Below are 15095 nucleotides of genomic sequence, written 5' to 3' on the forward strand. Positions count from 1 at the left end.
TATTGATTGTATATAGTGACACATTAAAGATGTATACTATAAATCCTAAAACAGCCACTAACAACAGAACAGAGGTATAGTTTACAAGCTAACAAAGGAGATAAAGTAGAATAATAAACAACAATCAATTAATCCAAGATAAATGAGAAAAAGTGGTAAAAACAAAGAACAGATGGGACAAATAGAAAACAAACAGCAGAGTGGTACATTTAAACTTGGGCATATCAATAACCACAGTAAGTATAAATAGTCTAAATACCCCATATAAAAGCCAGAGGTTTTCCAATTGGATAAAAACAAACAAGACCTAACTGTATGCTACTTATAAGAAGCCTACTTTATTTGTAAAGAAGAAAACAGTTTAAAAGTAAAAAGGACTGAATAAGATACACCATGCTAATGCTGATCAAAAGAAAGTTGGAGCGGCTATATTCATATTAGGAAAAAAGTAGATTTCAGAGCAAAGAATTGTTACCAAATAAAAATGGGTCATTTCACAATGACGAAGGGGTCAATTTGTCAAAAGGACGTTGCAATCCTAAATATTTATGCACTTAATAAGAAAGTTTAGAAATACATGATATAAAAATTAATGGAACTGAAAGAAGTAGGCAAATCCACAATTATAGTTAGAGATTTCAACACTACTCTGTTAGTAATATATACAACAAGTAGACAGAAAATCAGATATTGTATGGAAGATTTGGGGATCATGATCAGCTACCTTGACCTAACTGATATTTATACAACACTCTACCCAATAACAGCAGAATACACATTCTTTTCATGTCAGAAGGAACATTTACCAAGACGGATCATATTCTGGGCAATAAAACATTCTCAAAAATTTTTAAAGGATTCATCCATACCAGGTCCACTCTCTGACCAGGATGGAATTAAATTTGAAATCAATAACAAGAAGATATAAGGGAAATCCTCAACTATTTGGAAACTAAATAACATAATCTAAATAACCCATGGGTAAAGATGGATATGAGTTAAGATAGATATGTTCATTCTCTTGATTGTGATGATGGTTTCATGGGTGTAAACATATGTTAAAACTCATCAGATTGTATACCTTAAATAAGCACAGTTTAACATATTCTAATTCTATCTCAATAAAGCTGTTAAAAAAAAGACGTGCTCAAAGGTTGAGATTTAATAATAACCACAATTTTTATTTCTTCATCAATGATATTGTTAAGTGAGACTGGCTCTTTTTCTTTTCTTTTGTCTTTCTATCTCTTTTTTCTTTTTCTTTTTTTTACTGTGCAGGGCAGTGAAGTAGGTTTTTTTTTTAAATAGTACAATTTTGTGTTCTGTCTTGATAAGTGCTAAGTGCCAGAAGTTTTACCCACTATTGCTTTAGCAACATCAGTGCAAAGTTAATATAGTAAAAAAGTAAAACTTGCTTTTGTATTATTGTAAAAATTGATTTGACCTTGCAGACATCCAAAAGGGTCTTCGGGAATCCCCAGGGGTCAATGGATCACATTTTGAGAACTACTGTTTTTTTTTTTTGTTTGTTTTTTTATAAGTGCAATGAAATATGATTTATATTAAAAATTCAGATGATACAACCGCAGTATGACAATTGACATTACAATAAACATTTTAGTGTGGTGTACAAATACAGAAAATATTTTTATTAAAATTTAATATTATACACTACTTCCTTCCTCCCCCATAAAAATGATCAGTTTCCAACATGTAGCTCACTAGTATCCAAATGAGTATCCATTATTCTCAGGTTATTTATGGGTTACAACCAGTAATCTCCTACTTTATATCATCCACTCCTCAACTACATTAGTCTGTATTACAAACCAATCTCAAAATCTACATCTTTCAATAAAACATAAGAGCATAAGAAGAGCTTTTCTTCTTATGATCAATAATAGGTTGACAGAACTTAAATACAGTTTTCACACAGAAGTCACATAATGTATTGATAGAAAAACTACTAGATTGATGGTACAGTGTTTATCATGTTACCCCAGAGATGACAAATACCTTCCTTTCCACGCTTAGGCAGACATTATTCATTGATCATACCACTCTTCCCAGCTAAATCACATGCTGCCTCAGAATCCTCTCCAACAAAGGTGGTCACTACCAATCTATCAGAGTTGGCTTGAGGATAAAATTGTGTTTTCCATACCTGCTCTACACCAAACAAAAAGTAGTTCACTCTGTCACGTACACACACATTCTCTCTCCACCCCCTCCACCCCTGAAGCATTCAGAAACAAGTCATCCATATAACTCATAATAAAGTCTTGGTAGAAGACCCTATTTCACCATAAATTAAATCAAGAACAAGGTTTCCTTGTTTGTAAAAGGAAGCATTGGGTTCCATGTCTTCTTTTGCTTTTCTAGAGATTCTCCCCATAGTGGCACATTTGTTCATAAACTTGCAACAGATAGTTCGTATCTATCTATTGTTAAGAAGACAGTGATTTCAACCCACATATTGAAATTCATCAAAGTACTGAGGAATCAGGAAGCCTACCTTTCTCTTTGAAGTTCCAATTTAAAATAAACCCGCCGAGAAAAAACCCTAAATTATTTTAGGAAAGCATCATGTGTCTCAATTTAACCATTTTTAATGCTTAGCCAATGTCTTAGTCCATTCAGGCTGCTCTAACAAAAATACCACAAACTGGATAGCTTAAACAACAGAAGTATATTTCTTACAGTTCTGGAGACTGGGAAGTCTGAGACCAAGGCATGGATAGATTCACTGTCTGGTGAGGACCTGCTTTCTGTTTCATAGATGGTCATCTTCTTCCTGTGTCCCCACAAGGCAGAAGGGGCAAAGGAGCTCTTTTGGGTCTCTTTTATAAGGGCACGCATCTCATTTATGAGGACTCTGCCCTCATAACCTAATCAACCTCCTCAAAGCCTCACCTCCAAATGCCAACACAATGGGGATTAGGTTTCAACATATGAATTTTTGGAGGGACATAACATTCAGTTTATAGCAGCAAAATTTTATTTCTTGTATTTTTCTATAAAATCTATATTTTGTTAAATTATAATGCTTATATCATGTTTTAAATTTTAAAATAAAATAATCATTTAGATAACAACATTCAGAAAAATCCATAAAATAAAATTAAAACCATCTATAAAAACACTACCCCGAAATAACCATTTTTGACACTTTGGTATATTTTTTTTTTTTTTATTTTTTATTTCTGGGCATGTTTTTATTGTACTTCATTTTTTGAAGGATAGTTTTGTTTCTTTTAGCGGGCCCTTTTTTTCTCTCCTCTGCACATGCTCACAGCTTCCATTTTTAGGTTTTTTTCCCCAGTTTATAATTGTTTTTAGGGGCTGTTTTTATAATCTTTATAATTTTTTCCCAGTTTTTTTTTTTTCCACACACACACACTGTATTTTATTTTTACAAGAGATAAATAGACTGACACCAAGCATTGTACATGGATGACCACAACAAAAGCAACAATGATTGCAATTACCAAACATGAAACACACTCACATACTATGTCATAATATTGACATTCAGTCCAGTAATCCTCCACTGTAACAGCTCCTTTACTTTGCAGTGAAAATTGATTTGTATATTCTTTGCCTCTGAGTCCTTGTGGGATTTTTTTTTTTTTTAATTCAGACAGAAAGTCACAAAAATTATAGTCATCCTCATCAGTTCACTCAGTCCCATGTAATTAATTTTTTTTTTCATCTTGATCTTTTGTTAGCACTTTTATGAGTTCATCAGTTTTTCATTAGAGTTCTGAAAATGCTTATTCATTCAGTTCAGCAGTACAGTCAGTTACCAGAAACCTGTACTTGTCAGAGTGTTTTCCATGAATTTCTTGAAGATGAAACCCTTTTATAGGAACATATTTGCAAAATCATCAGAGTACACCCAGAACTGTCTGTAAATGACAAAAGACTTAAAAATGACCACGGTTAAAGATTTGATGAAAGTTCATAATAATGCAGGAGAACTACTGTTTTAATACAACTTTCTGGTTATTACTGCTTTAGTCCAATAGTGTCTCTTTAAAGGTAAGACTAGGTATATGAAAATCCTGCCACCAAAACTGCATGGGTAAGACCTTTATTAGCAGTTGAGTCCTTAATGTGCTTCAAATCACAGTATAGAATCTATACCATAATAAAGATGATAACCATTCCACCTGTGACTAATGCTATCACTGCATACACAAATTATTTTTTTCCATGATGAAAAAATGGGGCCTGCGGTTGTTTAGTTAAATGTAATAGTCATGGGTTATCTTTCATATGAAGAGTTTGAAGACAGAAAAAGTTGTAGTAGGGAAAAAAATAGCAGATAGAAGGCATTTCTGAAAGTCTCCAGAATGAAGGAGGAGAGAAAAGAAGAATGAATGAAGAAAAGGGGAAGGGTATATTTAGGGTATAAGGCATAAGAAAAGATAAAAATAAAGAAGGAAGGGACACATAAATAGAGAATTGTATTGGATTTGCAGATTTATGGAAAGTTGTCAGAAAAGCCCGCCTGTGTAAAAAACAATTTACTAAAATCAGTTTCACGTACTATGCAAAATGTTTTAGATGTATGGGATACATTACACGGATACATGAGTGGTGGATACAGAGATGTACTGTTCATACTCCCTTCAGCGAAGCACTCTGCTCCAGCTGTTGGAGTGTCGCTGGCAGACAGCCTCTAGCTGTCAGCTCCTTTGGCTGCAGAGAACTGCTTATAGGAAGTCACCCCACTGAGGTGAGGGTACAAAGCTTCAGCCATTTGGGGTCACCGTGGGACAAGTCTGACAGGCGCTTTCAGCTCCAGGGCTCTCCATGGGGCTGGGTGAAGGTGTGGAGGAGGAGGCCGCTTCCCGGCTGACTCTTCCCTCTGCCCAGTCTGGTTCCTCCCTCTCCCTCCCACAGGGGTTTGTCCCAAGGGCACTCCCTAATACACATCCTGAATGCTAAGCTCTGTTTCAGAGTCTACTTCCTATAGATCTCAAACTGCAAAAGCATCTTACTGACTTAAATATAATCAAAATTGGAGAAGACTGGGGAACTGTAGGCAATGGAAACTAATTATCAAAATTACGTGTTAACCTTTTAACTCAAGCATTTCTGTATTTCTCATTTTGAATTGCTTATACTTAGCATACTATCTTTAACATTTTGTTTCATGTAGGTTTGCTATTTCCACCTTCCCTTTCTTATAGAAATCACACTGTGGAAAGATAAAAAGCTAATAGGATAAGAAAAACAGTTACGCTGTTTCTTACCCAGCCACTCAGGAAACCCACAATTTCAAGGTTGGCCTAAGCAGCAAAAGAGGAAAAATATATTGGAAGATGTGATAGTGGTTTTGTTCTGAGTACATACCAATGGAAAATTCTGAGGTGGTCCGATGATCAGAACTGACCATGGATGTACTAAAGAAGCTATTTAATTTTGTTTGAGCCGGAAGATTTGAATAGTTACTCAAAATTCTCAGACATGAATAGGATTAGCAATTTTGAACATCAGGGAAGTGTGTATTTCCATCCTGTCTTCCTCCATAGCTCCAGAGGAGGGCAGACAGTATTCTCAGGTCAGCCCTCTCCCTTTTTAAATTTACTCTTATAGCCAAGCCTAAGGTGAGCCTTCGGGCTGACTGCATTACCTTCAGACTTTTGCTGTCTGGCAAATAGGTCTGTTTCAGGGTCCTTGTTTTTTTTCGGGGATCTATATGTTACTAGATGACTCATGGCAAGCCACACCCTGATCCTTAGTGTGGAAGAAAAAGAGGATGGTGAAGTAATTGTCCAGACAACTTAGACTAGAAAGGTACAGACCAAACTGAGATAGCGTTTTGTTTCTAGGATTATCTTGATAACAGTGATATTTGATGTTACAAAGTAAATACAGTTGTATTTAGCTTTTCCTTTGGAGGGCATGGATTCCACTGTGAACATTTTAGATTTCATTTATATCAGATAGTTACTTCAACCATACTTCTCAGCTTGGGAGTATGATAGTCTGTCTCCTATAAGGCAAGGTAACTATCTGTGAGAAAAAAAAGAGAAAAGATATGATGGACTGTTATAAAGGAAATATTTTGAGGGTTCCAGTTCAGGCTCTGTTTCCTCATCTGTTAAATGGGATTAATACCTACCTCACATGGTTAGGAAGGGTTAATATGCGAACATAGGAAAAGCACCTAGGACAGTGGCTGGTACAGAAGTATCCGGTAAATATCGATCCCTAGCCACCCCTTCTTAATGAGCTGTAGGAAAAGAATTCTTAACCTCACAGGGTTTGATGAACCCTCCCTCCCCTTTCTATTCCCAGTCATGGCAGTGGAGATCATAAAAATGCTTCTTCCATGTCTCTTCCCTCCTTCCTTTCTTCCTCTCCTAGACAAGGAAGTGGCCGTCTCTGTTCCCATGGATTCGGAAGCTTGTGCCTCTCAGGACAGCCCAGACCCCGGGTTGCTAAGGTGGTGGGTGGTGGTGGAGAGCTGCGGCTTCGGCCTGCGCAGCGCAGTGGGGCGGCGACCGGGAGGCGATGGGGAGGCGGGCGCAGTCGACCCAAGGGTGGAGAAGGGGGAAGGCGAAGGACGCGCGTTCCCGGGCTGGTGACCGCCGGCGGCTCGGGAAACCGGCGCCCAGAGAGCCCAGGAGAGATGGCAGGCGACGGGGACCTGCGCGTCGTGGACACCCTCCGCCTGCTGCTGCTGGTGGCCGCCCTGCCCCTGGTGTCCCGGGGGGTCAGTCGGGGAGCGGCAGACTGGACCCAGGAGAAGGTGAGGGGCTGCTGCTGGGCGATTGTACCTGGGAGGCTCTTGCGGGTGCGGGGACTCAAGAGTCCCGCGACCCCCGCCTAGGTAGGATGGGAGGTGGGGCAGAGCCGAGGTCCCCGGCCCCTGCACCCCGAGGAGTCGGGGCTCTGCGTCCTCGCTGGCCGCGGGGCTGCTTTGGAGATGCCACGGGAGCTGGGTGATGTCACCGGCCTCCGCTCGGCTGCGGTCGGATGCGGGTACTGATAGGCACAGGAAGTGTGATTCGCCTGCGGTGGCGGAGCCGGGAGGTGAGGGCTCATCGCCGCGCCGCCGCCCACTCGGGACACGCGAGGCCAGCGGTCTCTGCGCTCCCGGCCGCCGGGGTGCTGGGCGCGTCTGGCGGTGTACCCACCGCTCCCTCGCCGCGGCATCCAAGGAAGCCCTCCCGACGCTGAGGTTTCCATGCAGTCTCAGCACGGTCCTGTGTCACTGTCGGTCTGTTTTAGATTTTTAAGCGGATCAGCTCCGAAGGAAGGAGCTTAACTGGAGACATGCTTTAATTTAAATATATATATATATATATTTCTCAAAAGACAGTAAAATGCAATTGCCAGAGAAATGTATAGAGTTGGAGATTTCACATAAGGAACTTAGGATAAAAGTGATTGGCATGTTCCCTTTGTGTGAGGTATATAGGTTCACAATTATTTCCCTTTCTTGTGTAACAGTTTTGAAATCCTGAAATTGCTAGGGACTTAAGCAAAGGTTAATGGTATTGGAGTAAATGGTATACTTTTAAAGATACTAAGAAAAGCAGCAACGTAAAGGGATATAAACTTTGACAGTGTTGTTGAACAGATCTTTTAAATGCTTACAGTCTGCCAGTATTGATTCACAGCTTGGAAATACAGGACATAAGGTGAATGCATAGGCCCTCTCATGGTCCACATGCCCCTCCTGCCCAGCCACAGGCGATGTGTATGAATAGCCCACTTCAGCTCTCTGGGTGATACTTACAGCTTCACCATTCAAGGGCCACAACATGCCCCACTCACACATGGACACCACTAGCCACAGGGAACCTGGGGAGGATGAGGGTAGTCAACCCAAGAATAACTTCATTATAAGAAAAGCTTCCTTTGCTGTGCAAAAGCTTTTAAGTTTAATTGGGTCCCATTTGTTTATTTTTGTTTTTATTTCCATCACTGTGGAGAACAGTATGGAGGTTCCTTAAAAAACTAAAAATAGAACTACCATATGACCCAGCAATCCCACTACTGGGCACATACCCTGAGAAAAACCGTAATTCAAAAAGGGACATGTACCACAATGTTCATTGCAGCATTGTTTACAATAGCCAGGACATGAAAGCAACCTAAGTGTCCATCGACAGATGAATGGATAAAGAAGATGTGGCACATATATACAATGGAATATTACTCAGCCATAAAAAGGAATGAAACTGAGTTATTTGTAGTGAGGTGGATGGACCTAGAGTCTGTCATACAGAGTGAAGTAAGTCAGAAAGAGAAAAACAAATACCGTATGCTAACGCATATATATGGATTAAAAAAAAAAAAGGTGCTGTTGAACCTAGTGGCAGGACAGGAATAAAGACACAGATGTAGAGAATGGACTTGAGGACATGGGGTTGGGGGGGCGGAGGGGGGGAAGCTGGGGCGAAGTGAGAGTAGCAGCGACATATATACACTACCTAATGTAAAACAGTTAGCTAGTGGGAAGCAGCCGCATAGCACAGGGAGATGAGCTCCGTGCTTTGCGATGACCTAGAGGGGTGGGATAGGGAGGGTGGGAGGGAGGCTCAAGAGGGAGGAGATATGGGGACATATGTATGCATATGGCTGATTCACTTTGTTGTAGAACAGAAACTAACACAGTATTGTGACGCAATTATACTACGATAAAAATCTATTTAAAAAAATCAGCAAAATCTTAGCAAAAGAGAAAAGAAAGAAAAGCTTCCCATGGGGATTCAGCACAGACTTAAATCTTCTCCTTCCTGACCAGAAATTGGGAAGGGGCATTAACTACCGGAATGTGGAGCCACCAAATGTGTCTATGATACATGGAAATGAATGGGACTAAATGAGGTGGGGACTGTTTGAAGGAGCTGCTCTGGAGGGATCATTTACAGGCAGGATGTATTTGTGGGTGCGAGAAGGTGCTGGATTCTTACAATGTTTTAAATGAATGAGACTCTAACTTTTGAGAAATGTCTTTTAAAGAACGAATCCCTTTTATATTTAAGAAACTTCTGATCGCTTTTCTATTGGGAAATTGTTTCCTTTAAAGTGGTACAAGCTAACGAAGCAAATGACAAAATCAACCATGACGGTTCCTGATTTCTGGTTCCCCCTGCCCTCCCTTACTCTCCAGGCTTTCATAAAGTCTTCCGGATGTCACGTACAGTTTGCAGCCTGGGGAATGAATTAATCCACACTAAAATATACATGCCTTCCTGCTCTGAATGGCATTTAGCTATTTTATTCATGTGGGGTGTGCCCTTGGCACACTGGTCTGCCGAAAGGTGAGGTGTGGTAAAGGAGGCATTGATTTTGAAATCGATTTTCTTTGCTTTGAAATAAAGGTGTGTCTCTAACAGTGGGATCTAATATGTAAAAACAGTTCAACCCTAATTTTTGGTTGTGTTTAGAAGACTGTGATTTGCTTATTTGAAACTTGTAAACATTGTTTTCCATAGAAGTAATATTATAAGTTGTTAGATTCACAGGTGGGCCCACAGGTATATATTTAGGGGCATTGGCATCTGGGTACCAGGATTCTATATATAAGCATCTGACTTGAATCTCACTGTGCCCCTGTGAGGAGGGTACATTCATCCCCAATTTACAGATGAGGAAACTTGACCACCATTACAGCAGCGAACTGAAGAGCCCTCATCTTTCCTTAGTTTAACTATCCCTTTATTATTGGATAGTTAGGTTGTTTCCAAACTTTATCGTAAAGCTGGGACCCAACATATTTTAATTGGTAGAATTTTCCTTTATTATTTGAGTCATATTGAGGGTGGAGGGACAGATTTTTTGAACAGAGGAACCTTGAACAGGAAAGTTGGCCTCACCTAAAAGTCCTCCTCCAGGGTAGTTCTGGAGGACAATTACTGCTCTCACAGCATTTCACATTCTTCTGCTTCTGGAGCCACATATATTCTAAAAAATCTTAGGGTTCCCCTCCTCCATGGTTCTAAAAGTTCTTAGCCATCTACCCCTCTACCCATCATGATTCTTATGAATCATGAAGCAGCAATGGAGACTCCAAGGAAGGGACAGGGGGTCAGTGGTAGCCTGGGTATTGGTGGTAGAGGGAGAAAGAAAATGTGCCATTTTTGAGCTTCTACCATCTGGCAGGTAAGTACTATGACATCGATTATACAGATAAGGAAACTTTTCCTAGTCACAGCTAGTAAGTGAGGGAGCTGCGATTTGGCCCTAAATTGTTGTTTTCAAAGCCTGCACTACTTTGCTTTTAGATAGAGGGCTGGTAGCCTTTAAAGAAGACAGAACTTTATCTTATTCACTTCCCAGCTGTTCCACAACTGCATTTGTAATATCAGTGGCATCTGACACAGAAAGAGTTCAGTAAATGCTGGCTGGGTTGAATTTGCAGTAGACACAGGTGTTAATCTGAGTGCTGTCTGGGAGACGCTCATATGGGATGGAAACTAGAATTGAATTGGCTATGCTTCTGTAATGTTCTCCCTTTAATTCAATGGTTTGGGACCTCAAATTCCTCTGCAAGCTGGGCCAGCTCTACAAATTATGTAATTAAACTCCTCTTTGGCCTGGCACCATGTGATTAGTCCAGAGGAGATGCTGTAGGATATCTGGGTCACACTTTTTTAGCTGAAAGATTCTTGTCACCCAGAGCAGACTTATTGTCCTTTCTGCCTGGATGAAAGACAAGGCAGGGGCTGTAATAGAGACTCATTCCTCTGAGAATGCCTGTACCAATAGAAAATTGTCTACATGCCTTTTAACTGAAATAAACCTAGAATAATTTGGGGTTGGCATTTAACATTGGGCTCAACATAGTTTTGCCTCATTTGTTTACTTTCCTCATGCCCAGCCCACACTTTCTTTCCAGGTTCCCCCTCTTCCTCCTTCCTCTCAGCTCCACATAGATTTTTAGACTTATTGGATTCTGAGAGTCAGCCGCCATAAAAATAACATGGATGCCATTTAGTTTGGAAAAAGCGAATGCTTTTCCATTCAGGGCTTTAATAAATATCAATAGAAAGGCTTAAGTAATTAACTGAGTGTGACTGTTTCCCCTTCTCCACCCGTCACTGATTGGGAAGCTTTTAATCTCTGTGATTTCACAGGGGCATCTTTATTCCCAGGGAGGCAGGGTGAAGGAGGGCACTTTACTGAAGTATGTTCATTAAGTGGGTGAGCCCAGGAGATTGAGGATCAACACAGGTAAGTATCTGTATCCAGGAGCACTGATGGGCCTGTCTGCTGAGCTTACCCTTTATTCATCCATTAAGCATTTTTTGGTGCTATTTGTCAACTATGTTTCATCCACGATATCTGTTACAGGTAGAGAGGCTGGAGGGTTATTTATTTTGTTCCCGTTTTTTCTTAAATCTCTTAAGAACTCTTTCAAGCCTCCATAAATCACCTATTTATATATCTATCTTCTTCCTCCCCGTCCTTATTTCCCAACATCTCGGGGCTCACGGGAATTTCCTTGGCCTCCTGTTTGGCTCACCAATTGTTGGACTGTACCCCGCAGGCCTGCAAGCCTTGTCGTTGCCTAGTTTCAAGGCCAGAGAAAGAGCCCGGTGACAGTGACAGAGACATTGATGATTTATTGGACAGGGGAATCTTACACGTCCAAAACAAAGGGTCCTGGAGTGACACTCCACCCCACTGGGCAGGTGGGCAGTGAGGGGGAGGTCATGGCAACAATCTTTAATATAAATTGCCCATTTACACATCAGCTGGATTTCCTTTCACTGTGGACATGGAGTGAAGGACCACAGTGACCAAGTAGGTTCTGGGATGGAGTAATAGATAGTAAATAGAACAGGAGCCCCTGGCCAAACAGCCTTTGACACAACAGTTCTTGATTGTCACAACGACTACTGGGCCAACTCAACTCTAAATCATCATGAGCATCGACTCTCAGAAATTCAAAAAGAACAAAGCCCACCAGCATTGACCCACAGCACTTCCTGGCCCTTTGCAGCAGGCAGCCCCTTGTCTTTCCTGACTTTATAATTTCTGTTCATTCAACTGATTTGGTATATATGATGGCAAACATGCCCATTTTACTTTATTATTATGTAAACATAATCTTAGTGAAGTTGAACTATTTTAGAAACATAGTTCATCTGTCGATTCCACATTTGATGAATTCATCCAGTGTTTATTGAGCGTGCCACGGGAGCTGGGTACTGTGTAGTTCTGGGGAGAGAGTGGAAAATAAGAGAGATAGTTCCTGTCCTCCTGGAGATGACCTCTTGCATGAAATCAGACATTAAACAAGTAAACACACAAGGCCTCTGAGCTACAACCTGATATGAGCAGGAGTTAGCCAGGTGAAGAGGAAGGGGAACGCCTTCAAGGTAGAAGGCACCACAATGCGAAGGCCCCAGAAGGCCTGAGCCTCATAATGCTTTGGGTCCTGGTAGGATGCCAGGTGACTGAAGCATGGTGAGCGGGCGCAAGTGGCCCTGCATGGGGCTTGTGAGGCAGCAGGAGAGACCGGAGGCTCTTGTTGGCCCGTGTTAAGTAATAATTAACCATGTAAGTTTCCGACTTCTTGCCTCCATTCTCTTTTCACTTCTCACATTCCTATTGTTGTCTTTTAGCTCCTTCTTTCTTCTCAAAGTGCTGTTTGAGAGTTAACAGGAGGCCTTAGATCTGAGGTACCAAGGAGTTTAAAGGCTGCAGCAACAAATTTACTAAGGAAATATATTTTAAAATGTATTACCAGTAAATAAACACAAACCTTAAGATGTTCCAGATACAGCATCGATACACTGTGTTTTACAGTGGAAGTTCACAGCGTAGGAAGGCAGAGCAGAACTAGCACGGGATGGGGAATCTACAGGACCAGGATCCTTTCTCTCGAACTTACCTGTAACTCTCCTACAACCTTGGGAAAATCAGCTGGTTTCTCTGACTCAGTTTCCACTGACGGAAAGCAAAGAGATTGGATGATAATCATCTCTCGGCGGCCTTTCCAGCTTGGAATTCTATCCCTCTTAATGTTTGATAGACGGTAATAGAACTAATAAAACTTTCCGAATAGTTACTGAGGCAGTTTACATGTATTAGCTCACTTAATTATAATTACCCTAGGAAGTAGGGGTTATTACCTCCCTTTTACAGATGAGAATGTTAAGCCTTAATGAGGTTAAGTAACCTGGCCAGCTAGTAAGTGGTGGGGAGTTGAGTTGAGAGGCTGAGTTGAAGGGGGGCTGCCTGGACCCACAGCCCACGCTCTTTGCATGATAATACCTGAGAGTGACGCTGAAGCATAGCAAAGTGTAGATGGGTATAAGTAATTAGGCAACAAGCACTCTCTAATTCCACAGTTTCCCATGATGTGAAAATAGCCATGTGATAACTTAGACATAGTCAATTTACACTGGTCTCGGAAAAAGCTGTAAAATAGACAGGGCTCCCCTGAGCTCTGTTTTGCATTCCAAAGAATTTATGTTACCTTCATCATTCCCCTTAGGGAAGAAATCCTCTGATCAATGAATCACACTGATCCCTATGGGGAGGAGTAACACATTTCGTCACTGAGTGCCTGATAAACATGTAATGAATGAATGATTCATCATTACTCGTATCACATGTAAAGTAATATCCAAAATACAAATTTGAATGTTATGTTTGTTCAGCTGCTTAAATTAAGGTTCACTTAATTAAGATATAAGTGTACCAAAGAGTGTGAGCATTAATAGAAGATTAAAATAATTTTAACTGAAGGCAAAAACTGTACTATTTAGTGTGTTATAGAATCATCAAGCTCTGGCTGAAAAGAATTGCAGCAATCATCTAGGTTAGTGCAATTCAATAGCAATATATAATGTGAAGTACATATGTAATTTAAAATTTTCTAGTAGCTCTATTAAAAAAGTAAAAGGCAATAGGTGAAACCAATTTTAATACTATATTTTATTTAACTCAATATATCAAAAATTTGCATTTCAACGTGTAATCACTATAACAATTATTAGCGAGATATTTTACATTTTTTTCATGCTAGGTCTTTGAAATTAAATATGTGTATTACACATATTGACTGTCTACATTTCAAGAGCTTAATGGGCACATGTGGCTTGTGGCTACCACATTGAACAGTGCAGATTTAGCTCAAATTCCTTTATTGGTATTTTGAGGGGAATGAGAATTTAAGGGACCTGCCCAAGGTCATACAACCTATAAATGGCAGCCAGAAACTTTGAATCTAGTTTCTCTCACCCCAAGAATAAAGTTATTCTGTAACACCTCACTGGCTTTTATAAAGCAATTATGCTAACAAATTATATTGTTTTTTGGCTGTAGTTTTTGAAATATTAAGTTTTCTTAAGACTAGGATATCAATTGTTATTTGTAAACCTTAGTTTTACAAAGCAATTGTACAAAAATTATTAAAATTACACAGGCTATAAGTGTTAAATATTAATTCTCAGGTTCAAAGCATTATATTAATTCTGTTTTAAAAACAAGCTGCCAAAACAGTTTAAGTTCTAGATCTAAGGGGCCAATTTTAAAGTTGAGTAGTTTAATTTACTATGTATAACGTAAGAGCTATCCCTTTATTTTGAGGTTCAAAGCGAATATTTTACAATTGCAAGTGTCTCAGGATAAGTCTTAAACATATTATGAAATGATAGCCAGTTAAATAATTTTATTTGATCCTCAGAATTATCACCAACCAGCCCTTTTGAATTTATCATCTCTTCGACAAGCTGCAGAAGGCACCAGTATTTCTGAAATGTGGCAAAATGACTTACGACCGTTGCTGATTGAGCGATATCCCGGATCCCCTGGAAGCTATGCTGCTCGCCAGGTGAGAAAACAGCACACAAACCTGAAAGTTGTCGAACACTTTGCTTTCACATGAGAGATAACATTATGCCTGAAATGCTGAGTTGTCTGATATTCAGATTTGTCATCTCATCTTATTCACTAAAATAAGCACCTAGAAAACCAAACAACCGAGAGCAAATATCTGTTCTGAATTAAAAGATGCATGTTAACCTAAGTCAATTTATGTGTGAAATCTCTGTCTGGAGTGCAGCATTAGACAGGGTACTAAGTACTCAACTCTTGATCATTTCTATAACACAACC

The 15095-nt window shown here is 40.0% G+C and overlaps 1 protein-coding gene across 1 annotated transcript in view; it reads left to right on the forward strand.

Annotated features, from left to right (window-relative positions):
* Positions 1–6552: 6552 nt before the first annotated feature.
* The window catches only part of QPCT (glutaminyl-peptide cyclotransferase), a 28091-nt gene continuing 19548 nt past the window's right edge, over positions 6553–15095 (forward strand). The window contains exons 1-2 of the mRNA XM_068564405.1: positions 6553–6763; positions 14666–14812. Of these exons, the coding sequence (XP_068420506.1) occupies positions 6644–6763; positions 14666–14812 (267 nt within the window). The 5' untranslated portion in view covers positions 6553–6643. The remainder of the gene's footprint in view (positions 6764–14665; positions 14813–15095) is intronic.

Source organism: Eschrichtius robustus, chromosome 15, assembly GCF_028021215.1.
Source record: "Eschrichtius robustus isolate mEscRob2 chromosome 15, mEscRob2.pri, whole genome shotgun sequence".
Taxonomy (NCBI): domain Eukaryota; kingdom Metazoa; phylum Chordata; class Mammalia; order Artiodactyla; family Eschrichtiidae; genus Eschrichtius; species Eschrichtius robustus.